This window comes from Crocodylus porosus, unplaced genomic scaffold (assembly GCF_001723895.1).
Source record: "Crocodylus porosus isolate Cpor-Errol unplaced genomic scaffold, CroPor_comp1, whole genome shotgun sequence".
In the NCBI taxonomy this organism is placed as follows: Eukaryota; Metazoa; Chordata; order Crocodylia; family Crocodylidae; genus Crocodylus; species Crocodylus porosus.
Window position 1 is genome coordinate 7,724,183 of NW_017728933.1, and position 22,264 is coordinate 7,746,446.

Here is a 22,264-nt window from a genome sequence, read left to right on the forward strand (position 1 = left end):
CAAACATGCCTATAATGTCTGTCTCCCATACAAATATATAAACACCAGGTCAGATTTTCAAAGGAGCTCGGGGCAACTGTGTCATTCTGAGTACATTTCAGCTCTTAACTTTTTTAGACTCCTTTAGAAAACCTTCGTCTTGCATGCACAGACGCAGTTGCTCATTATTCACACAGTCACTCAAAATTCATTAACATTATGATGCTTGAAAAGCTTTTTGTTCATATTACACACCCAGGTTGCTTAATGACCTGATACCAAAAGAATTCAAATGTCTCCTGGTCATCTTCCTTAAATCATATCAAGCTCCCTCCCGCGGCTGTGGCATGCCACATCCTCCCATCACTTGCAGGAGGGGGTTTGATGTTATCACCCACTCACCTGGGTTGCGTAGGTGGAAAATGAGGGGAACACCTGTGCTGCTGGCAACCTAGTAGGCATCTCTGTTTGCCAGAGAATTAAATTAATTTCTGATCATCTGGCATCTTTTTGGCTGCTGCAGCAGAGATGGGGTTTGGTTCCTCCTTGTTGGCTCACTGGCTGCCAGTAGCACTTGGGGAACTTGGAGGAGAGAAGACATAGGGCTTGGTTTGATGTATGCTGTAAGGTACAGAGAGCTGAACTGCCAGAAGTGGATAAAAAAGGAAAGGAAATTCATGGACAATCCAGTCTAAAATGCAGGTGTCTGAATATTGTGCTTGGCAGGGGAACGTGCTTACTGATCTCTACCCACAGCATAAACCTTCATTATTTGCTTTAGCGGTTAATAGCTGTATCCACAGGACAAGAAGGGTGCAAACTGATGTTGCCAGGACATTTCTTATCCTACTGCTGGGATGCTGGGTTCACATACAAGAGGAAAAGAAGGGTGAATTCTTTAGGCCATCTTCAGACAAAGCCTGAGAAGTGGCATGTCCCAGGACACGCATGAGAGTATAGCTTAGAGATGGCCCAGAGGCCACAGGCAGGATCCTTTCCTGCTGTGAGTGGGAGCAGCATCCAAACAGGAGTCCTGCAACTTCACTCCAAATGCATTTAGCTCTCGGCATTTTTCTTCAGCCTAATGAGGCCGTTACATCAGGGTTGTTGGAATAAAATATTCATGAGAAGCTAGACTTCACCCTTTCTGTGTCAGACAGTTGCTCCAGCTAGTCCTGTGTCCCACCTCCAAGTAACCCTTACATGATGCCTTAGAGGAAGGCAAACAAAACCACTAAGAAACATAAAGGATCTGATCAGATTCACGGTACTTTGCATGAGGACAAAATGGCCTCTTTTCCTGGGAGACAACCATCTGATGCCTGGGATTGTGAAGTTTGTTTATCCCAGCATCATTGATTTAACTTGCACAGTTCTTGCAGCTTATTGATGGTGACAAAGCTTTGTGGCCTCTGTAGGAAAAAATGCCTTTTCTGTTTTCACTTTGGGCTGCTGTCACATGTGTGCACATGGGTGTGTGTGTGCAGACGTTGTACTAAAATTGTTTGCATTTGTGGATGCCTGCATCTGTGTTTACGTACATACGAACAATTATGGGTATTTGTTGGATTATGCATGTTTGTGTATACATATGCACGTTTGTGTTCACCATGTGTGTGCATACCTGTGAATATTGGGGTGTGTGCCTACACTTACACACTGTATACTTGTCTGTGTGTACTTGTGGGTTTGTGTCTGTTTGTTTTTTGTGAAATCTTTTTTTTTCATCAGACTTCAACCACCTATTAAGAAAGTCCATTGTAAAGTTGTGGTTTCTACATGGCAGAGCAAAATGTGGTGGTAATGTGCAAGCAAGTACATGTAAAATCTGCATCTAGACCGTTCCAGTATGGTAAAGCTCAGTCTGGTTCCTGCCACGTCAGTCGAGGCAAGTCTCCCTTTTGCCTCGCTCATGAGACCTGCGGCCTATGGACCAAACCAGCGCTCTGTTTTGTCTGGCTGTGCTAATGTGGTGGGTGTATGACTTTAAAAGTCTTGTGAAGCAGTGCAACCTCAAGCAGGTCTAGGGTCCCAATCTATTTGCATCTGTCCTAGGGAAAGAACAAAAAAGATGCTCACCAGCTGTACCGAAAGAAACAAAGTTCAATCCTCTGGAAAGGAGCTTTCCATGAGAGGGTGCAGATGATGCTATCCGCTCAAACTTTTGTGGGGAGAGTTCTGGTAAGTGATTGCTTGACACAAGCTTCCTACCCCGCAGGGCAGGATGAGGCATAGCTATCCAAGGACCCCTTAGCCTGGGGGTGGTGGGCAAAATGCCACCCAGGGGCCAGATGCAGCACGCCAGGCCATTCTGTCTGGCCCATGGGGCCCCTAAAAAATTTAGAAAATGTTTTTATCTGCCCCTGGCTGCCTATCATGTGGCCTTTGATGGCTTGCTAAAACTCAGTAAGTGACCCACTGTCCAAAATAATTGCCCATCCCTGCCGTAGCTGGTCTTTTGAGGTTCTCACAGGCAAATCAAAACCCAAGTTTTGTGCACAAAGCTAAAGCAGCATCACTTTTGCAGCTCATACAACACAATTCACAGAGTGTCCTCCAATCACCTGGTAATACAGACTAGCTTGGGAGGAAGATGTGGAGCCTCCATATGCAGAGGGAGTGTAAAATGAAATGGCAGAAATGCATAAATGGGTGTTTATCTTGCTGGGATCCTTTGTCCCTAGCTGACTTCCTGCCCCTGGTGATCTTTGAGGTCCCTTCCAGCCCCAACGTCTATGAAATCTATGATAAACCCTGCTCCCTCCATATCTGGGTGGAGTCACAGGTTAGAAAGGCACAGTCTTTTGTGGATAATCAGAGGGACTCGATCCCCAGAGCTTGTCTGGTGCTTAACACTTGACTGAAACTGCCAGCAGTGGAGTCGATCATGATGGCAGTTCTCTTCCTTCCTTCCTCAATTCTCTCCTCCAAGTTGCAAACAAACAACGTGTGCAGGACACTAAGTGTGCTTTTGGATCTAAGCTAGTATTGAACAGGCAAGCAGACCTTTGTGACAGCCTCCTCCTTAACATGTCTTTTAGGTGATACTGGTGTTCCTAATGAGCATTGGATCCCTCATTATCTACATTATCAACTGTGCCTCGTAAGTGGAATGCAGATGTTTTTATCCAAAGTCTTCTTTGCTTCCTCTTACAGAGGAAGAAGTTGGGGGGAAAATGCAAACAATTCAAAGTCAATTTTAGATGCGTCTTTCCAGTTTCATGTATAACAACATTTTGCTGTTTAGCTTGCAAAATCCAGCTGTGTTCATTTGCTGCTTAGGTCAGCCATAGCAATAGAGGATATGGCTGATTATTTTATTGATGATGCAGTCAGCAGAATTGGTTCCTGCACAGATTCGTTTGGAATATCTAAGAAATGTCAGTCCCTCTGTGCTTCCACAAAAAACAAGTTAACATTTTAGGAAGGAAGAGTCTGTTTTTATGTGTAGCTCCTGCTTGGAGGAAAGTCATAATAAATAGGAAATTTTGGTGGTCTCTCATGGTATGCTCTGGCATAGGAAAGTAGGCAGCAATTGCTATCCTGTTTGATATAGGCATACCTCGTTTTATTGCGCTTCACTTTATTGCGCTTCGCAGATATTGCGGTTTTTTACAAATTGAAGGTTTGTGGCAACCCTGCCTCGAGCAAGTCTATCAGCGCCATTTTTCCAACAGCATTTGCTCACTTCGCATTTTTAGCAATAAAGTATTTTTTTAATTAAGATATGTACATTTTTTTTTAGACATAATGCTATTGCACACTTAATAGACTACAGTATAGTGTAAACATAACTTTTATATGCACTGGGAAACCAAAAAATTTGTGTGACTCGCTTTATTGCGATATTCGCTTTATTGCAGTGGTCTGGAACCGAACCCACAATATCTCCAAGGTATGCCTGTATATACTATTGAAAATGGACAGTGACAAGATGGTTTGAGCTAACAGTGCCCAACATAAGGCAGTCATTTCATTTCATTTCATAGTGTGCCTGTAATTACATAGTTGTTACACTATAGTTGTTCCACTGCAACTGTTACAGTTTTTGCTTTATGTTGCCTTTAGCCAAGGGAAGCAGAAAGTTAACATTTAATATAGTTAGCACTTCCTAACTCTCTTGATTTCATGGGTACGGCACAGATTTTTATATTTAAGGAACATTGTATTTACACTGCAATCACTCACTCATTTAGTTAACCTTCCAGTTATTTAAATTTAGTAATAATTACAGACATTAAAAGCAGAACTTCGGTGTAATTACACTATAATTGCAATATAACTACATTTACTGATTATATAGTGTAATGGAAAAAGAAAACATCCTCAGAGCATTTTTTTTGCTGTACTTATTCAAGTTTCCTTAAACTATATTTCTTTTCCTTTCCTGTTCGTGGATTTAGATGCTCAAACTCACAAGTGCTCAGCAGCAAAATGAAGACCAAACTTGAAAAGTGCATTTTGGCACTTAAATGAGAACTGGTGGCTGAAGCCCGGCAGCTCCCACTGTGACATTTATATAGTTAAATTTTTAATGGAGCTCAGCACCTGCTGTACACCCAGCCACTGAGCTTTCTTTAAATCTGGCCACCTATTCTTGGTGGGAATTAAGGTCTTTTGGAAAACCTAGCCCTTGGTAAACAACTTGACTGAAATAAAATAACTAGACTGAGTACTAAAGCATGGCATGGCCCCTATCAATCTGCACTTGAATGCATATATTGTAGAGGAAGTGCCCAGGGGTAAAAAGATATTAATATGTAAAACCTTTTGATCGATTTAATATGCCACGGCATTGTTTCTCAGCATTTTATTTTGACTGGTGCATAACATCAGAAAAATAAAATGGAATGTTAAAACAAAATAAATAAAATATAAAAGCCCTGGAACAATCTGAAGTGAATTCAATCAGCAGGGGCAAACCTCAGAAGCAGAATTATACATCAAGTGCAATCCGATATTGTGTTTAATCCCAAGACATTAGAAAGCTGCCAAACAGCTCAGAGTAGCTTCAGAGGGAAAAGAGTTTCTTTTCAAGGCATAAACAAGCAGTTAAGATTATTTATGTACTCTTCACTCCATGAATAGCATTACACCCTCCAGGTTAAACTCAGTGTTTATGCTGTTTGACTTAGAGGGCAAGATTAACTGGCCAGATCTCTCCACCCAAAAATTCCCCGACCATGGGGGAGGCTTCATTTGGCTTTCAGATGCACGGCCAGCTCCTACATCGCCCCTCACTGCCAGCCAGATCCAGGTAGCATGCCAGTGATTGGGGTGTGAGAATTTAGCCTTTAATTTAATGCCCCACTGAAGTCTTGCCATTCTTTTCAGCGCAGCCAAGGTTTCACCCTAACTGTTTGATTAAATACTGTGTATGAAATCGTCATTTTCAATTAATTTAAACAACATGTAAAGGGATCTGAATCTTGTAACTAACTCAGCAATGTTAATGGAAATGCGATATTGTTTATACACCCTCACTCTCTGAGTAAGCAGAGATTTAAGTTGCTTGATAAAATGCAGTCCTTTACCCATAGTGTGGGGGAAATTTCACATCCAAAATAAAACCTGATCCACTAAAGCTCTTAGGTGTTTATCTTGTAGCTGCAATGGGTTTTGGATCAGGGCTTAACTGTTTAAAGCACCCTGGGAGTTCATGCAAATAACAGTGACCTTTCCTCCCTTAGACCTATAGAATACTTCAGCTCGTTCCCAGATGAAACCCTTCCTGTAGATATGGGCTTCAACACCTTCTTCCTCTTCTATTTTGGATTACGGGTAAGGGCACTGTGCATTAAAGGTCAGTTGTAATAATTGGCCTGAATGTTGCATATTTCCACCTAGTTTTGTACCGTCAACACCTTCAAATTATTTTGCAGCTCTCATCAGGAATCATACATTCCCCTGCACTAATCCTCAAAACATTTAATCAGTTAGCTAGATTTCCCTTCTCTGCTCCCTTGCATGGCGTGGATCACAGTGTACCATCTGCTGAAATACTGTTAACTGCATTGATGCAAATTGTCTTTTCATCTTACATTTTGACACTGGAATTTTGTCCAAGTCTATAGAAAGGGAGATTTTCCTTATGACCTATTTGGGTTGCAATTGCCAGCCTCTGGATTTTTTAGTCCGTTGTCTTCTGGGATGTGGTAGCGTAGTTGTAGCTGCCGTAAAAAAATAAAAGACCATACAGGGAGACATGCAGATAAATGAGAATGAAGAGAAAAAGAGGGAGACATCAGTACTACACCTGTGAGACAATGGACCAAATTCTCCCTTCTTGTAACTGCATTCTCCACTGAAGTCGGCGCAGGCCAGCTAATTGTCACAAAGTGCATTACTTTGAAAGAAAACAAATTATTAAATGAGTACCCACAAGAGCAAAGGTTGGGCTGGGTGCTAGAGTGGTGGCTTCTGGGACATGAATTTGACACCGACTCTGGGCGTGTGAAGTCCACTTCCAAGCTGTAAATGGGCACATGGTCATTCAGGCTGGGAAGTCAAAGGCATTACTAGCCCCATTGTTCCCTGGTACATCATTCATTAGCTATCAAGAGCGGTGTGCCTCGGCTACACTAGCTTGACACAGGCTCTTTGGCCCTAGTGGGTCTCTGACTCAGAGAGGGAGTTCATAAAAAGGGCTGCGCTCTCCTTTCTGCTCTGATATGACCCACTTTTATGCCATTCTCATGCTGTCTGGCTTTCTATATGGCCTGTAGTTCTTGGCAGCTGACGACAAGCTGAAATTCTGGCTGGAGCTGAACTCCATTGTGGATTTCTTCACTATTCCTCCAGTCTGTGCCTCCTATTATTTGAAGAGGAACTGGCTTGGTAAGTTTGAGATCAGAATACAGTTTCCCATCACATTTATTTCATTTCTTATTTCAAAGCCTCTTATGTTTTCCTGTAGAGAGATGGAGGTTTTGTCCTCCATCTTGACTTCTCTTTTGTGAATGGGATCAGAACTAGGCCTGGTTGGAAAAAAATTCCCCACCTTGTCAGAGATTTGGATCAAGGCCTGTACAACCCTTCCTTCCACTCCGCTCTATCGATCTGCTTAACTTTTAATACTGTGCTTCACTGAGCATCTGAGCAGCTATATGAAATGTTACTCACTTGAGGAGTTCAGTGAAAAGAACACAGTGCTTCCAGTAAGAGTGCTTCTGTACCATCTGGGGTTAAGTCCATACGGCCTGGGTGTCACTTGAGCTTCATTTAGGCATTCAAGATGGAGCTTAAGGAACCTAATTCCTTATCTTTTTTCATAACACAAGCCTCTTCTGAGGCCTTAAGTGGAACTCAAGAGACGACTATGCTTGTGAGTAGCAGTGAATTTCACCATCTGTAGCCAGCTGGATATGGCATCCGCTGTAGATGGAAATAGAAGTGCACACATGCACAAGATCTTGTTGTTAGATGGATCCTTTCTCTGATTTCTTCCTTTTTTGATCCTATAGGTTTTCGATTTTTGCGAGCACTCAGGTTGCTAGAACTTCCCAAAATATTGCAGTTTCTGAAGATCACCAAGACCAGGTAAGCCAAAGTTCAATCACATGTCATCTACTCCCAGTTCCTATATTTTGGCTGGCTTAGCAGTTGGACCAAAATCATGAATGACAGCTCACGAAGTGGGAGCCTTTCCCCATGAGTGTTTCATTTTTGTTTGGTGGGTACAAGTGCCTGGGTGGACATCCAAGCCTGTGTCTTGGTTCATTAAACCTTCTGAGGCTGAATCATCACTCATTCACCACGCTGCCACTTTTCTAAAACACTGTATAGTTATTGAGCATGGTGCTGCTGATGCATCAGGCCTATAGAGCGAATCGTACCCAAATGCAAATTATGGTACAAATAATTTTGTAGCAGTGCGGCTTGTCTTGTTTGGGAAATTATTTTATAATATTATCTGGGAAATGGCCAGTTACTGGGACCTTTTCTCCCCCACTACACACAAAGCAACTCTCACTAGTATCAGCAAGAGGGAACTGTGCATTTACAAAAAATCAGAGCCTCAATGAATAAGCAGCTGGGACCCCCATTAAATGATAGGGAAGATGAGTTATGAACAGAGGGCCTGATTCAGTGCAGGGACACTGATGTACACAATGGTCCAGGTGCTTTAATTAGTGTGACTGTTGGAACCTCACTAATTTAAAGCATGCCCCACCCCCCCACCACCTACCAGAGTATGTCTATAAACACCCTATGATAGTAGGAGGCTGGACTCAGTGACCTATGAAGTCCCTTAAAGTCATACACAGTATGTTTCTGTGTCATACTACACCTGATAGGACAGTATTTTGACTTGAATAAGTGACTTCAGGGTCATGCAGGAAGCTGTAATTTTTACATAGCTCATTCTCATACATGTTTTTTCCCCTCCTATCCCCAGTAATTCAATCAAGCTGGTCAAACTGTTAGCTGTATTTCTCAGCACCTGGCTCACATCTGCAGGGTTTATTCACCTGGTACGTACAATCAGCTACACATTTTCTAGGGACCACGAGTCAGTACTAAGACAGATGCTTTGAGGGTACATTTAGCAGCCTTTCACTTGGGAAAGGTAGAAAGGGAGTACTGTTTAAGTGCAAAGCCTGCTATAAAATTGCCTTCAGTGAAAAATGGGACAAAAGGGGGAAGGTGTTTTCTCTTAGCTGTAGCAGCCCCAAGGAAAATGTATACAGGTTCAGAAATTAATGGAGAAGGGCATAGGCTATCTAAGGCTCAGAGCCTATTTATAGTCAGGATATTGTCACTATCTGCATTATTATAGCAACATCATCTTAAGTGCCTGATGTAGATGTACTGCACCTGGGAAGTGGACACTGGTCCAACTTAACTTGCATATGTTACCAGACTAAAATGTACTGGTATAAGCTCCATTTTAAATTGGTGTTGTATAGGGTCATTTGTGTTTTACACCAGGTTAGCTACATTGATGTAGCTACAATTGTGCTTGTTTATTATACATAAATCTGGCTTCAGACCATAACTTCTGGCAAAGAGGCTTCACACCCTTGTTCGGGTAACAGAAGGAGGTGGTTGAGAACCCGGGTATATATTTGTGAGTTGGAACATGGCACCTGATGAATCTTCTAGCTGGTTTGTCAGCAGTGAAGGAGTACTGTAACTCCTGCTGGGCAATAAGCAGCAGGTCCATTACCAAAAGTATGACTGTTTCATCCCTGAGAGAACCAAAGTTGCATGGATCAGCAACAGAAGTGGTACTCCACCAGAACTTTCCAAGATGCACCCTTTCATGCTGGACCTAAATGTATTATTAATGGCAGATGACCTTATCTGAATCCTCCCTACTCTTTCTGTCTCAATTTTTTTCCTGCTAGGTGGAGAATTCTGGAGATCCTTGGATCAATTATGACAATTCTCAGTTCCTGAGCTATTTTGATTGTTTGTACTTGATAATGGCAACTATGTCAACTGTTGGCTATGGAGATGTTGTAGCTAAAACTTGCCTTGGTCGTGTTTCCATGATTTTCTTCATCATTGGCGGGTTGGTAAGAAATGCTTCTCTCCTTTCTGTGTCTGACCACTTCTCTGGAATGAAATGATTTGGGTGCCGGTACTCGTATTCAGGGGTGAGCTGTGAACGATGATGGCCTGAGCGGTTTTTATGACCAAACCAGATCTTAGAGGGTTGATCTTAGCACGATGCAAAAAGTATTTGGCTATAAGCTGATGCAGACATTTTTTTTTAGTAAATATTTACTACCACCACCACCAAAAATTCAATGAAGAAACCTCAGGCTTTGGAACAGAGACTCAGTGGGTGCATCTACACATGCATGAACATGTTTTAGTTGATGTGCATTAACTAAATCTAGTACCTGTATTGCAAAGTACTAGGAAAATGTGTATAAGCTTTCCTTAATGCACATTAACTAAAGAGCATGGTGTTTAAGGGCTCCTACACATGCATGGAGCCTGCTCCGATGCTTTGGAAATTTAGCGATTAATCGAGTCTGCTGGAATATGGAAATTGATGCACTCCAGCAGCGTGTCACATGTGTCAGCGTTGTCACACAGCTCCGCACTGAAAAAATGGCAGTAGGGCTCTTTGAAATAAAACGTATCCAATGAGCTTTAGTTCAAAGCACCTGCCACCATTTTTTCAGCACTGGGATGCACGGTGATGCTGATGCATGTGACGTGCCGGTACTTTCAATTAGCGCAACTCACCAATTAAAAGCACCTGGCGCTGCATCCCAACACACACAAAAATGCCTTAAGTGACACTTGAATGTACATTAAAATCAGCTAATGTGTATTAAAGTGCATGTGTAGACTGGGCCAGCTTTAACTAACTGGAACTGGGGGAAAAAATGTTGTCTGCCCACTACATTGTACTCAGCCACTGGCTCTGACCATTTTAATAGGTTTTATCTTCACAACACTGAGGTCAGGAAAGTTTTTTATCCCCTTTTTACAGATAGACAGTTGATACAAAGGAAAGATTTGCTCAAAGTCCCTGATGTAGCTTCAGAGAAGTTGGAACTGAATTAAATTATCCTCCCAATATATTCCCATAGGATGACTTTCCCCTTCTTACAGGGATGCTTTCACTTGGTTTTAAAGCTGTTAACATTGGCCAAGGTTGGAGCCTGGATACTGGTGTGGCTGGATCCCTGGGGCTAATGCATTGATTGCACTATCCGTATAGCACACTATTATACAGCGTGCATTTCACCACTTGGTACTGGTGGGGTTAGGAAGCAAATCTGAGGCTGCCATGGCTCCTAATGCTGAAATTTAGCATGGGTGGAAAAGGCAAAGGTGTCTGTAAGTATTTTGTATTTCATGACACTTTAGGTCCTGTTTGCAAATTTCATCCCTGAAATTGCAGATGTTGTTGGAAGCAACAAAAAATATGAAGGGTCCTACAAGGTGGTAAAAGGAAGAAAGTAAGTGTGACTGTTTTTATTGTCTTTGAAAAACAAATATTAGTTTAGTAGACAGGAGGCACCTCTACATATGCACTTAACTCCGGATTAGACTAACTGCGGAGTTAAGCGACACTGTCTACACATGCAACACTATTCAGTGGCAGTAAACTAATTAACACATCTGTAAGATAGTACTCCCCAACAGTACTGTCAGAGACATGACCGACTTACGGAAGGGTAATTAACTGCAATTAAACACACGTGTAGATGCCGACTGCAAGCATAAATTGTGTATAGTTGGCCCACCCATCAGGGAGCCAGACTGCTGCCTGCTACCTATCCACATGGCTCTGCATTTTCAGCACTCTTGTGCTCCAGCCATCCCCTCTGTCACCCAACACTGCCATTTGGAGCCTGGGGCTGATCCCTTTCATGCTCCTGGCCCTGGTGTAAACTGCTGGCTGAAATTGCTGCTGTCCTGGGTGCATGTATAGTTGCTATGCCTGGGAGTAACTTACTCCAGCTCAAAATGCTCCAGAATTTATTGCTTTGAATTAATTGCACATGTAAATGCAGCCAGGGTGTAGGAAATGAAGAAACAAGGAGTAAAATAATCCTCAAAGAAGAGCTTGAACGAAATCCAAAAACTTTCTGTCTGTCAAACATGGTCCTTATCACCACATCTACCTCTAGCAGTTAACAGCTAGATAAATTAGAGCTAAGTCAGATGAAACAAGAAAACCACTCTCAGATTGAAACATGCTTTGCTAACATATTCTTCACTGCTTCATCTCTTTTCAATAGAACTGGTTGAAGTTTTTTGATCTTCTAGCCGGTGGATCTTGTTACACCTATGCTTGTTAGATTAACTAGCCCTCTGATACCTGGTATCTTCTTTCTGCAATTAACTCTCCTCTCAAACTTCTTTTATCCTAGTCCCTCCTAAATTATTCCCCCCCCCCTTCTTACATCTAAACCATTTAAATAGCACCCTTGGGACTTTTAGTTCAAATGCCCCCACTGCCATTTCAAAGAGTGGGGATGCTGATGCAAGAGACTCAGGAGGCTGCTGGAGTGGGGAATTCACTAGGCTCCAACACACTTGATTAATTGAGTCTTCTCCAACGTGCTGTAATTACAGCGTGTTGGAGCAGCCTTCATGCTCATGTACAGGCACTCCTTTTGTTTGCAAAATAAATCTTTCCATGGGCAGGATCATGATATACGGAATCACAGTCACAGTTACAGACACAAATTGGTTCCAAACCTTTGCTGTACATGACTGGGACCGCAGCCTGCCTAGAAGTTTGTACAGTATTCAGAGACATCTAAAGACTGATTAATGTACTACAAGTGAATATATCGTTATAGGAGGTGCCATGTTTGTAGCGAACACTGTATAGGTTCCAAATATGACAGATGGCTCTCTGAATCTCTTTCTGCAGATATATTGTTGTCTGCGGTAATATCACTCTGGAGAGTGTGACTGCTTTCCTGCGAGACTTCCTGCCCCAGGACACGGGAGATATTTGCACTGAGATACTCTTTCTGGGAGAGTAAGTATCTCTGTATCTCAAAGACATGTCATATACACGTCCCGATCATGCTAGAAGGTTTAATTGCCAGGTGGATTGTGGTAAGGGAAGTCACACTTTATAACTAATTAATGGGAGATATGATAAAATAGGAGTCAGCTGAGGCCTTCCCACCTGGGGAAGTTCTGTGATGAAATGTTTTCTGTTATTGTTGTCTAAAGGAAATAAAATGACTCTCCTTTTTGATTCATATTTTAGACTTGCTCTGCCTGAGATTGCTTTACTTTGGCAGGACTCAGAATAGGCTGTCGGGTAGCTGTTGGTATTCTCAATTTTTCATGCATCTTTATATTTGTAGGCAAAAGTGTTTTCTTCCAGTTGCTCATAACTCATTTAGTCATATTGGGGTTTGAAAAGGGAGGAGAATGGAACCATGCTGGTAGAGCTGAAGTCATTTTAGGCATTTCAGATGCATTATCCCCACAAATATCATCTTCTGTTTGGCTAAGGTCATGGAACAGGTTTCTAAAAGAAGAACCTTCAGAGGTGGAAAACTAAGTGGGAAGATGATTTTATTTTGGCAAGAGGTGTTGGAGAGATCAGTGGTGAGCCAATGATGGAGACAACACTTGTAAGAAGTTACTGGATTGGAGAAGCTGTAGGAATGAGCCACAAAAATGATTCAAGGACTGCAAAATAATGCTTTAAATTGATAATTCAGTCTAAGTACCTTGTCAGATAAAAGATTAAGAATTGATTTGATTATAGTGCATAACTAACTCCATGGGGGCAATATACCAGGTAGTAAAGTCCTTTTTAATCTGGCAGAGAGAGGCATAACAAGAAGCAATGGCTGGAATTTAAAGCCAGGCGAATTCAAATGAAAAGGAAGGCACACATTGTTAACTTTGAGGGAGATTAATAATCCTACCAAGAAAACTACCAAGGGAAGATTCTCCATCTATTGCTGTCTTCAACTTTTAGTTAAAAAAAAAACTCCTATGGAAAATATTTTAGTTAAACATAATTTATTGTGCTCAGTAACAAATAACTTGACGATATTCTATGGCGTAGCACCTATGGAAGCTTCGAATGGATGTTTTAGAAGGTATTTCTCACCTTAAAGTCTATGAGTTTATGAGATGGGCAAAACACATTTTCATTTGGAATACTGGTTTAAAAAAAAAAAAGTCTATCTGCGAAGTAAAAATATAGCAACTAGGTTTAAGAAGAGGAAGATAGGTGAAGTGTTGTATGGCGTGAAGAGAAATGATTCCAACTTCTTGCAAAGGGTGGGATTAGTCCCTGGCTTTCTATTTCACATGCTTTAGCACAAGGGGGCTAGGGTTGGTCTGTGCTCATTTTAGTAGAAAGGCTCATTTAAAAATCCTCATTGCAATTACAAAAAGAAAGAGAGAAAATCCAGGGAACATTTCCATGGTGGTTAAGCTTTACAAAGGTTTGTTTTTATTGCAGTCTAAATGATGCACCTTCACTGACCTGTCACGGTCCCATTAGGTTGATTCTTTTTTTTTTTTTAAATGGCAAATGTTATTGTTGAAAAGACTGTGAACATAAGTATTAGCACTTGAAGAGCTTTCCTCTTCTCTTCTGTATTTTCTTCAATGCATAGATCGCTTCCTAGCCTCGAGCTAGAAGCTGTATTCAATTGCTATTCACCCTACACCACTTTCTTCCATGGTTCTGCACTGAACGATGAAGATCTGAAGCGAGTTCAGGTAAGGACTCCCTTTTCTTTCTGCCCTTTTCATTTCATGGCCCATAGTTTTGTGTCTCCAGCTAGAAGTTCCTTCCAGCCAAATGTTTAGATTTGGCTTGCCTACATTCGCACTGAGCAGACTACTTTGCAAGCAGCCCCATTTATTTCAGAGGAATACTTTGTAGAATTATATCCCTTTCAACGTGAGTATGATTGTAGGAATCTGTTACTAAATGTCTGCCTGCCTAGTGGAATAAGAAGTGCAAAGATGGAAAGGGAAAAATAAACGCCACAACCAAATTGCGATCTTTCTGCTTTTAAGAGGCATGAATAAAATTCCATGAAATGTAGCAGTTTTGGAAATTGGCTTTAAATTACTGGTTTTAAACCTCTGAGAATCTTGTTGATGGTTAGAAACAGCACTTAAAAAATCAGCAGTTTGAGTCATGTTTGTTTCTCATTCGGTTTGACTGGAAAATAGGAAGTGTATTTAGGAGGCACATTTTTTTTCTTAACATTGCAGCCCCTCGGTAAAATATCCTAATGAAGGAAGAGGGAAGGAATCTGGTTTATTAGTCATTAAAAGTATATGTAAATAACTAGACTGAATCCAGGGCCAATCTTTTCTGGGTGTTGGCCTGTGTGAAATGCATTTGGTAGGCCTCCCTCCAGCTCCCGAAGGACAAATGAAATGAACCTGCGTTGGCAGTCTCACTGGCAAAGCCAAAAAGTGATCAGGTGATGGAAACTGAACTCTCCTAGTCTGCTGTAGTGTTTCAATATTTTTGGCAATTCACTGTTGGGGGAGATTTCAGTGCTGCTGCTTGTTCTAAGAATAGCAGCTGTGAATGTATCACCTTTTACCATTTTGACAGTGCAAATCTGTATCCTGCTCTATATGGGTTGCTTGAATGGAGCCTGTAGGCTCCTGAATCTTGAGGGGTGATTCAGTCTTGCATGCCAGTCCAAAACAGTACAGATAGGATGGTCCTAGGCTTGTTTTAAACCAAAGACACGTGCCATAAAATCAGCTTAGTACAGAGGACTGTTGTGCTTCATACGGAATTAAACCCCCATTCTGCTTTTCTTTCCTGGGAAATAGATGGGATCTGCAAATGCATGTCTGATCCTTGCAGACATTTGTTCTTCAGAACCTTACACTGAAGACACTTCCAATATTATGAGGTAGGGCCAAATCTCCCAATGTTTCCTTTCTTTGGCTGGCTGAAACTAACACCTGCAAGAAATGGGTTCGTCTTTCTGCTCGATCTCTTTTTTTTTTTTCCCTGGCAGGAGAACACTAAGGCCACCTGACTGTTTTCCCATATTTAGATGCCAGGTGTTATGCAAGACAACGGAGGCAACTGGCAGCAGTTTGGTCTCTGCAGTCACAAAGACTTGTGTTCTTGCTTTCTCACATGCATGCAGGATGTTGGAGCTCTCAAAGAGTCATACTCCTTTATCTGGAGCAAACCGTGGTATGCTTTGCAAGTGTACTACCGTGTGCAGTAATTGCATGAGCTCTCGCATGCTGAGCAAGGTTGGGCTGGGTCAGTATTTGAATGGGCAACTCCTGGGGTGCATGGGGGAGCTGTATGTGGTGCTGGTGATTCAATAGGTAGGAGCTCTTCCTTTAGAAACAGTACAATTTGTATGGAGATTCAGCGACTCAGCAAATAAATCAAGAAGTATAAATGTTTTTTTCTCACAGGGTGCTCTCTATCAAGAATCACTGTCCAAACACCAGAGTCATCATACAGATAATCCAGTCGCATAACAAGGTAGCACAGTAATTCCTGTGGTTTGTCTGTAAGTCTGTCAGTCATACTCAACATCCAGAGTAAGGCCATGGCCTCAGTGATGTTAGTGTTAAAGCTTCCTTTGGCTTCAACAGGACCAAGATTGAATCCTATTTATCTTGCTTCTTCAGTTACAGACCTAGAGTCTCCTTATAACTAAACAATAAATGATCAAAATGGATTTTTCTCCTACTTCCTATTGCCTGCTGTCAAATATTGATCGAAATAAAGATTCAGTTTTTTTGTGCTGCCAAACTGCACATAGTAAACCATACTCTTAGAGAAACATAAAGCCATTCTTTTCCCAAACGTATTTTGCATTGAAAACTGAAGACTGAAGAAAGTTTTATTTTTCAGGGTCGTGGTAAGCCTGCCTAACTTTATCTGCCCTTGTTCTTGCTTTCTTATCCGGAGACAGGCATACCTGCCGAACATCCCCAACTGGGACTGGAGAATAGGGGACAGCATCATCTGTTTTGCAGAACTAAAACTTGGATTTATAGCACAAAGTTGCTTGGTTCCAGGCCTGTCCACCCTCCTAACCAGTCTGTTTGTGAGGAATGAGAGTGCTAAGGTAAATGCTTTGCTTCTCCAGGTAGTGCAAATGCAGCCTTGGGGAATTTTATCTATATGCATGCATCTGAAATGCTCGTTTGAGTCAGAAATCTGCATGGGTATTTTCAGTCTTGCCTTATCCATACTGTGTCTTAGATTGGCAGAGCAGATGCAGTAACTCAAGGGACTATTTTTATCAAAGGGTTTACTCAGTACAAGAGCAAACAAGGTTCTTTAGGTAAAGGTGATTTCTTTTATTAGACCAACTAAATAGTTGGAAAAATTATTCATGCCAAGCTTTCGGGCACAAATGCCCGTCTGCAGTATTAGGGAGTGCTTGTAGACGTGTGGGGATGCGCTGCTCTGATGCACTGTAATTATGGCACCACTGGATGGTGAATCAAGTCTGCTGGAGCATGTTAGTTAGCGCATTCCCGCAGCCTCTGCACTTTGTATATTCAATGTCCCTGTGCTTCAAAAGTGGCAGCCCGGGTGCTTTTAACTAAAACTTGTCCAGTGAGCTTTAGTTAAAGTGCCACTGCCACCATTTTGAAGTGCAGGACACTGAATACGCATGACTTCGTGGGCACCTTTGGATTTGAACTGATGTCAATGAGCCGAGACATGAGCAAACTTTTCCTTCTTTGGTTCCTGTGAGGTTAATAACCTGCTTTGCACACTTTAGGATCCTCTTGTACTTATTTATTTTCTGCCTGTTTTATTCTTTCAGAGCATCTTTTAGAGAGGGACATTGCAAGGCCTCTAAACTGCTTAGGCCTTTAAATTAGAATTTAATTGGGACTTACCTGAGTCTTGGAACTTGTGATGTCTCTCTGCAAAGGGGTCAGTCTGAATTTAGCCTCCTTCCATCTCCTATTCCTGATCTGTCCCTATTAAAGAATGAAATTGATAAGCAACATGTTAACTTTTCAATATAAAAAAATGGCTCTGCAGTTCTCGCAGCCAATGTCACAAGATGTAATAAAAAGATAAAAATAAAAAAAAAAGCTGGTAGGCATTAAGTTGTCTGAGTAAGCCACATGTTTCCTAGTGCTTGAGTATGCTTTTACTATCACCTAGTGGCCAGCTGAGTCGCCTTCCCCGAGTAGACTCTGCAGGAATTTAATTTCCCGGCATTGTCAATTAAAATAGACCATTATGCTGTCCCTTCTGACTTCTGGGATTTTTCATTCATAGGATGTATTTAAGCAAAACTAAATGAATGGACTGTGAAATAAATACAGAGTTTATCTATACACCGGAGAGGTCATTTTCTAGACCCAGTCAGAATTTGGAGTAGCAGGGCTTGCTGGTCACCGCTGACCAGAACTGGGGGAAAAGAGGATACCAAATTAAAAACAAAAAACAACCCTGACTTTTTACTAAAAAATCAGGCTTTTCAACACCATTCTGTTTCTCCTGAGTCTTGGAAAGCTTTAGAGCCTTTCCCTTGGGTGCAAAATGAAAACAAATTTCCAGATCCTGCAAGTTGTCATGCAACGAGTTGTCCTTCTCAGGTTAGCTTTTGTTGTTCTGCTATAACAGAATAATGTCGCTAAATAGAGTTATAAGTGTGCAGTTTTCCCACAGTGGACATGGCTACCCTGGAATCAAACCACTTGTAACAGGATAGATATTCTTTTAAGGGAGGCAGACAAAATAGACCTTGCTTAAGCATTTACTTCTATGCAAAATGACTGCAAGGTGGGTACAAAAATTCTATCTACCTACTTTGCAGAGCTGAATGGATCAAGTTGCACAACAATGGTAAGCCCAGTACTTGAGAAGATGTTCTCTAGAACAGGGAACTATTTTCACATGTTTTCCTACCCATCCTCTTGACTGCAGGGTAGGATTTTAGTTATGGCAATTTATATATGATTATAATAATTATGTACAATTAATAACAATATACTTTGAAGAAGAAAGCAGCCCTAAATAAGGCAGATAGCTAAGAAAATTGCAAAGTAAAAGACAGTTTTGCTTTCAAGTAATGAGACACTGGGGCTTTGTATTTTATCAGTACATGACTGTTGTCTTTGTTGGTTATGATGATAAACTATATTCTCTTTAATGATTACATAAGTGTGAAGCATTCGAGTGAGGTATGGATTAATCTGGCTCGTTATTTATATATGGTGTGTTTTTCTTGCTAGGGCAGCTAATTGGGGTCCTTCCATCTCTGGTAACCGCAAAGGTGGTTGTATCAGTGCCATGTGGCCAGCCCAGACTTGTGTTACACGGAGTCATCTGGTACATTTGCTTTCATAACAATGTATTCTCTCCACGGTCATTTGTTTTAGGTAAAGAGAAAAAGCATGAGGCACAGGAATGTTTTGAAAGGCAGTGCCTATCAAGTGATGACTTACAAGCTCTCCAATGATTTTGTAGGCATGTCTTTTCCAGAGGTTTGCCGGTAGGTAGAGCAGGCTTGATTATTCTTCCCCACCCCCATGTGCTTCTTAGTCTGTTTTTTACAGTGAGGACATGTCCAGGTATCTCTTTGTGACTGTAAATCTGGCCTGTTCCTTTCCTTAGGTTGTGCTTTGTGAAGCTGAACCTTGTGCTGTTTGCTGTTGAGTTCAGGTTTGGCGTTCATGGGAACAGGTGACTAGTGTTGCTGGTGGGACAATTTTTTTTTAAACAAAAACTCATCCAAGTAGTGGCTATGCCCCAGGACTTTGAAGTACACTCGCCCCTGAGCAAAGGGCTGATGCAAGTCTTATGCACCACTTACTTCCCACTTTTGCCATAGGTACCAAACTTAAGTGAGACATAGGCCTGGGGCAGTGCGGTGGAAAGGAGCAAATTTCACCCAATATAATTAGTTTCTTCCCCTTCCTGTTCCCGTAAAGATGACCAGCCAGAAAGGCAGGTGTACCTTGGTATTTACTATCTTTACTGATGTGACTGCCCTTCCCTAGAGAGCTTTTTAAGCTGTTTCTGCATGTGCAAATCCCTTCTCCATCACCCAGGAGAAGCAGACACTGAAGCAAAGGGCACGTTTAACTTGCAGCTGATTTCAGGTCAGCTGAAAGTAGTCAGCTCTGGGGCTGGCCACAAATCAAGCCTTCCATTTAATGAAAAATGTCAAGGCTTGGGAATTGGTTTCATTTTACATTGGAATAATAGTGAGGACTTTTCCCCCCCAGGGAGAGAGAGAAAGCCAGACCAGAGCACCCAAGCATCCCATGGTTAGGGCTGTACTGTGTGGGATATAGGGAACCCAGCACAAGTCTCTGCTTTGCCTAATTTTGGAGCAGGGATTAAAACTTCAGATTTTCTCTACTTAGGTGTGTGCCATAATCGCTGTGCTGCATGCAGCAGCTTCACATCTCAACATTGCTTCCCAGACCTGAAAAATATTTCTAAACAAAACTGGCATTTACCAACAGAAAACACATATTGTTAAAAAAAAAAAAAAAAAAACCCTCCCAACCACAAGCTCCTCACAACACTCTTTGGACTCAGGCTTCAAACAACTCATAGTTTTCCCCAGATTGAGAAAATCTGCAAAACCCTTTGTATCAAAACATGATTTTTGATGCATAGCACACTTAAACAGCAATGTCTGACTTAATGGCCTGTTCTGTGCCAGTATGAGACTGTTATGCCACATAACGTGGTACCAACAATCAGTGAAAGAGTCGGTGATATGAAAGCAGAAAGTTGTGGGGGGCCTTATTTCACTGTCTTAGCTGCAGTCTCACAAGCAAATTCCATATAGTTCCCCTTCATTTGGAGCGATCAAGCTCATTCTGCAACTATTTATGTCCATTCCTAATGGAAATACTTCCTTGGATTTTAACCATAGAAGGTACTAAGGTTCCTAAACTCTGTAAAACATTGTCATAAAAGTGTGATCTATCAATGCTGACAACAGAACTTGCTATGTTCTGAAGCTGATCTGGTCCAGAGCCAGATAACACTCTCTCTGTTCCAGTGATGAAATACAAGACCGCTTAATGGGAACGCTGGAACCAGTTCATAAACAGGGATTGAGCAAGCAGTGTACAACATGGAAAACCTTGTGAAATTATCCTGAGAGTGGCAGGTTGTTGCATACAATGTGTATAAATGTTTGCTTCTATAAATGAAGTAGCCCCTTTGGGAAGAAACCTCAGAATATGGAATAGAAACAGAGAAAAACAGATAATGGGTGGTAGGACAATGAAATGGCTTGGGATTTTGGGGTTATGGTCTCCAGAGACCCTGAGCATTCATCAGGCTGAATGAAACCAAGGCATGCTAACCAATGAAAATCAGACCCTGGATGAATCTCTTGTTGTGGGTATTTTACAAGGGGGGAAATGATGAAAAGATGGAAAATAAGTAGAAGCTCCTCGGGGTAGAAGCAATCCTTCTGTTCTGCATGTGTGGTTCTTGTTCAATGACTCAAGCTTCTAAATGCTACCCCAGTGCTAATGCTACTTCTACTACTATTACTCCTACTGATGCAGTTAATAGGTGAGTGTCACTTATTTCTCCATTAGCAAATGAGTGACTAAACAGAAGGGAGCGCAAGGGAGGTCTCTTCTTTTTTTTGTAGGAGGAATAGGAAACAGTTAATATTTTTTACTAGAGTTGCCTGCTCCAATTGCACTGCCAACATCCATTAAAACTGGGCTGAAATCACTAGGATATTCAGATACAACTGATACATCTAGCAGTAGAGCAGGACTACCCAGGTGTACCTGACAAATTTAGTAACACTGCAGTGGGATTCAACCTAGTTGTACTTTAATAGCAAGAGCAGCACAGCAGGTATATTCTCAGCGAAAGTACCTGGGATGTTCATTAGAAAAACAGGTGTCTTTTCCCTAGATATAACAGGCCTGTTCAATACCACAGCAGGCGCACCGAGCCTGCACATTCCTAATACATTTAGCAGCACAGCAGGTATGCTTTAACGGGGAATATTTGGCATCTTCAGCAAAACGTTGGGTGCACCTGGTTATATCTGGAATATTCAGCAGCTGAAGACAGACAACGAATTAATCCCTTAAAATAAGCATTTTAAATAGTTTTGTAGTATGAAAAAAAGCCTGTGTTCTATCAACTTTAGAGTCATAAACAGTCATAAAAAACTGGAAGATTGCTAACATCATAAAATAGGCTAGTCTTGTGAACTGGGACCTAGGAGACTGGGGTTTGTGTTTCTACCCCTGTCGGAGCCTTCTCAAGTCAGTCCCCTGTGCCTTGGTCCTTTATGTATAAAAGAGGGCTAATAACACTTACCTGCCTCACAAATGTGTTGTGAACCTCAGCTACTACTCTAACAGGGCCTATGAGGCAAGAAGGGGCTGTTGTGATCATTTAAGCTGACCTCACAGGTGACAAAGGTTAAACAACTTCAGCCACTAAATAGACAATAATGTGATTTTTCTGTTTGTTACTGTTTCCCAGTATCCTAATCAACCCGTCTGCAAAGATAATGCTCCATCGAAATGTAATGGGCTTTTTTATTGCCAAATCCATGGCAGAAGTTAAAAGGTAACCTTTCAAATCAAACAGTTCTGGACAAGCAAACTTTTGGAGAGCAAAGAAATGCATTTGGAACATTTCCTTCCCTCTGCTAATTTTACTCCGATTTCTCCCTCTATTCTGTTATTATCCAGGGCGCATTTTTACTGTAAAGCCTGCCATAGTGATATTGATAATCCAAAACTGATTGAAAAATGTCACTGTAGAAGCAAACTTCGGAGGAGAAGCATCGGAGGTAATTGTCCTTTAAATTTAAGCATCAGTTATAATGAGAGGTTGGCACAG

The 22,264-nt window shown here is 41.6% G+C and overlaps 1 protein-coding gene across 1 annotated transcript in view; it reads left to right on the forward strand.

The window, feature by feature from the left end:
- Positions 1-2,049: 2,049 nt before the first annotated feature.
- Positions 2,050-22,264, forward strand: part of KCNU1 (potassium calcium-activated channel subfamily U member 1) — a 92,951-nt gene continuing 72,736 nt past the window's right edge. The window contains 17 exon segments of the mRNA XM_019546150.1: positions 2,050-2,160; positions 3,021-3,082; positions 5,670-5,760; positions 6,705-6,816; positions 7,443-7,518; positions 8,378-8,453; positions 9,330-9,500; positions 10,813-10,904; positions 12,332-12,442; positions 14,055-14,160; positions 15,244-15,326; positions 15,853-15,922; positions 16,359-16,514; positions 18,799-18,911; positions 19,034-19,102; positions 21,902-21,988; positions 22,114-22,214. Of these exon segments, the coding sequence (XP_019401695.1) occupies positions 2,122-2,160; positions 3,021-3,082; positions 5,670-5,760; positions 6,705-6,816; positions 7,443-7,518; positions 8,378-8,453; positions 9,330-9,500; positions 10,813-10,904; positions 12,332-12,442; positions 14,055-14,160; positions 15,244-15,326; positions 15,853-15,922; positions 16,359-16,514; positions 18,799-18,911; positions 19,034-19,102; positions 21,902-21,988; positions 22,114-22,214 (1,615 nt within the window). The 5' untranslated portion in view covers positions 2,050-2,121.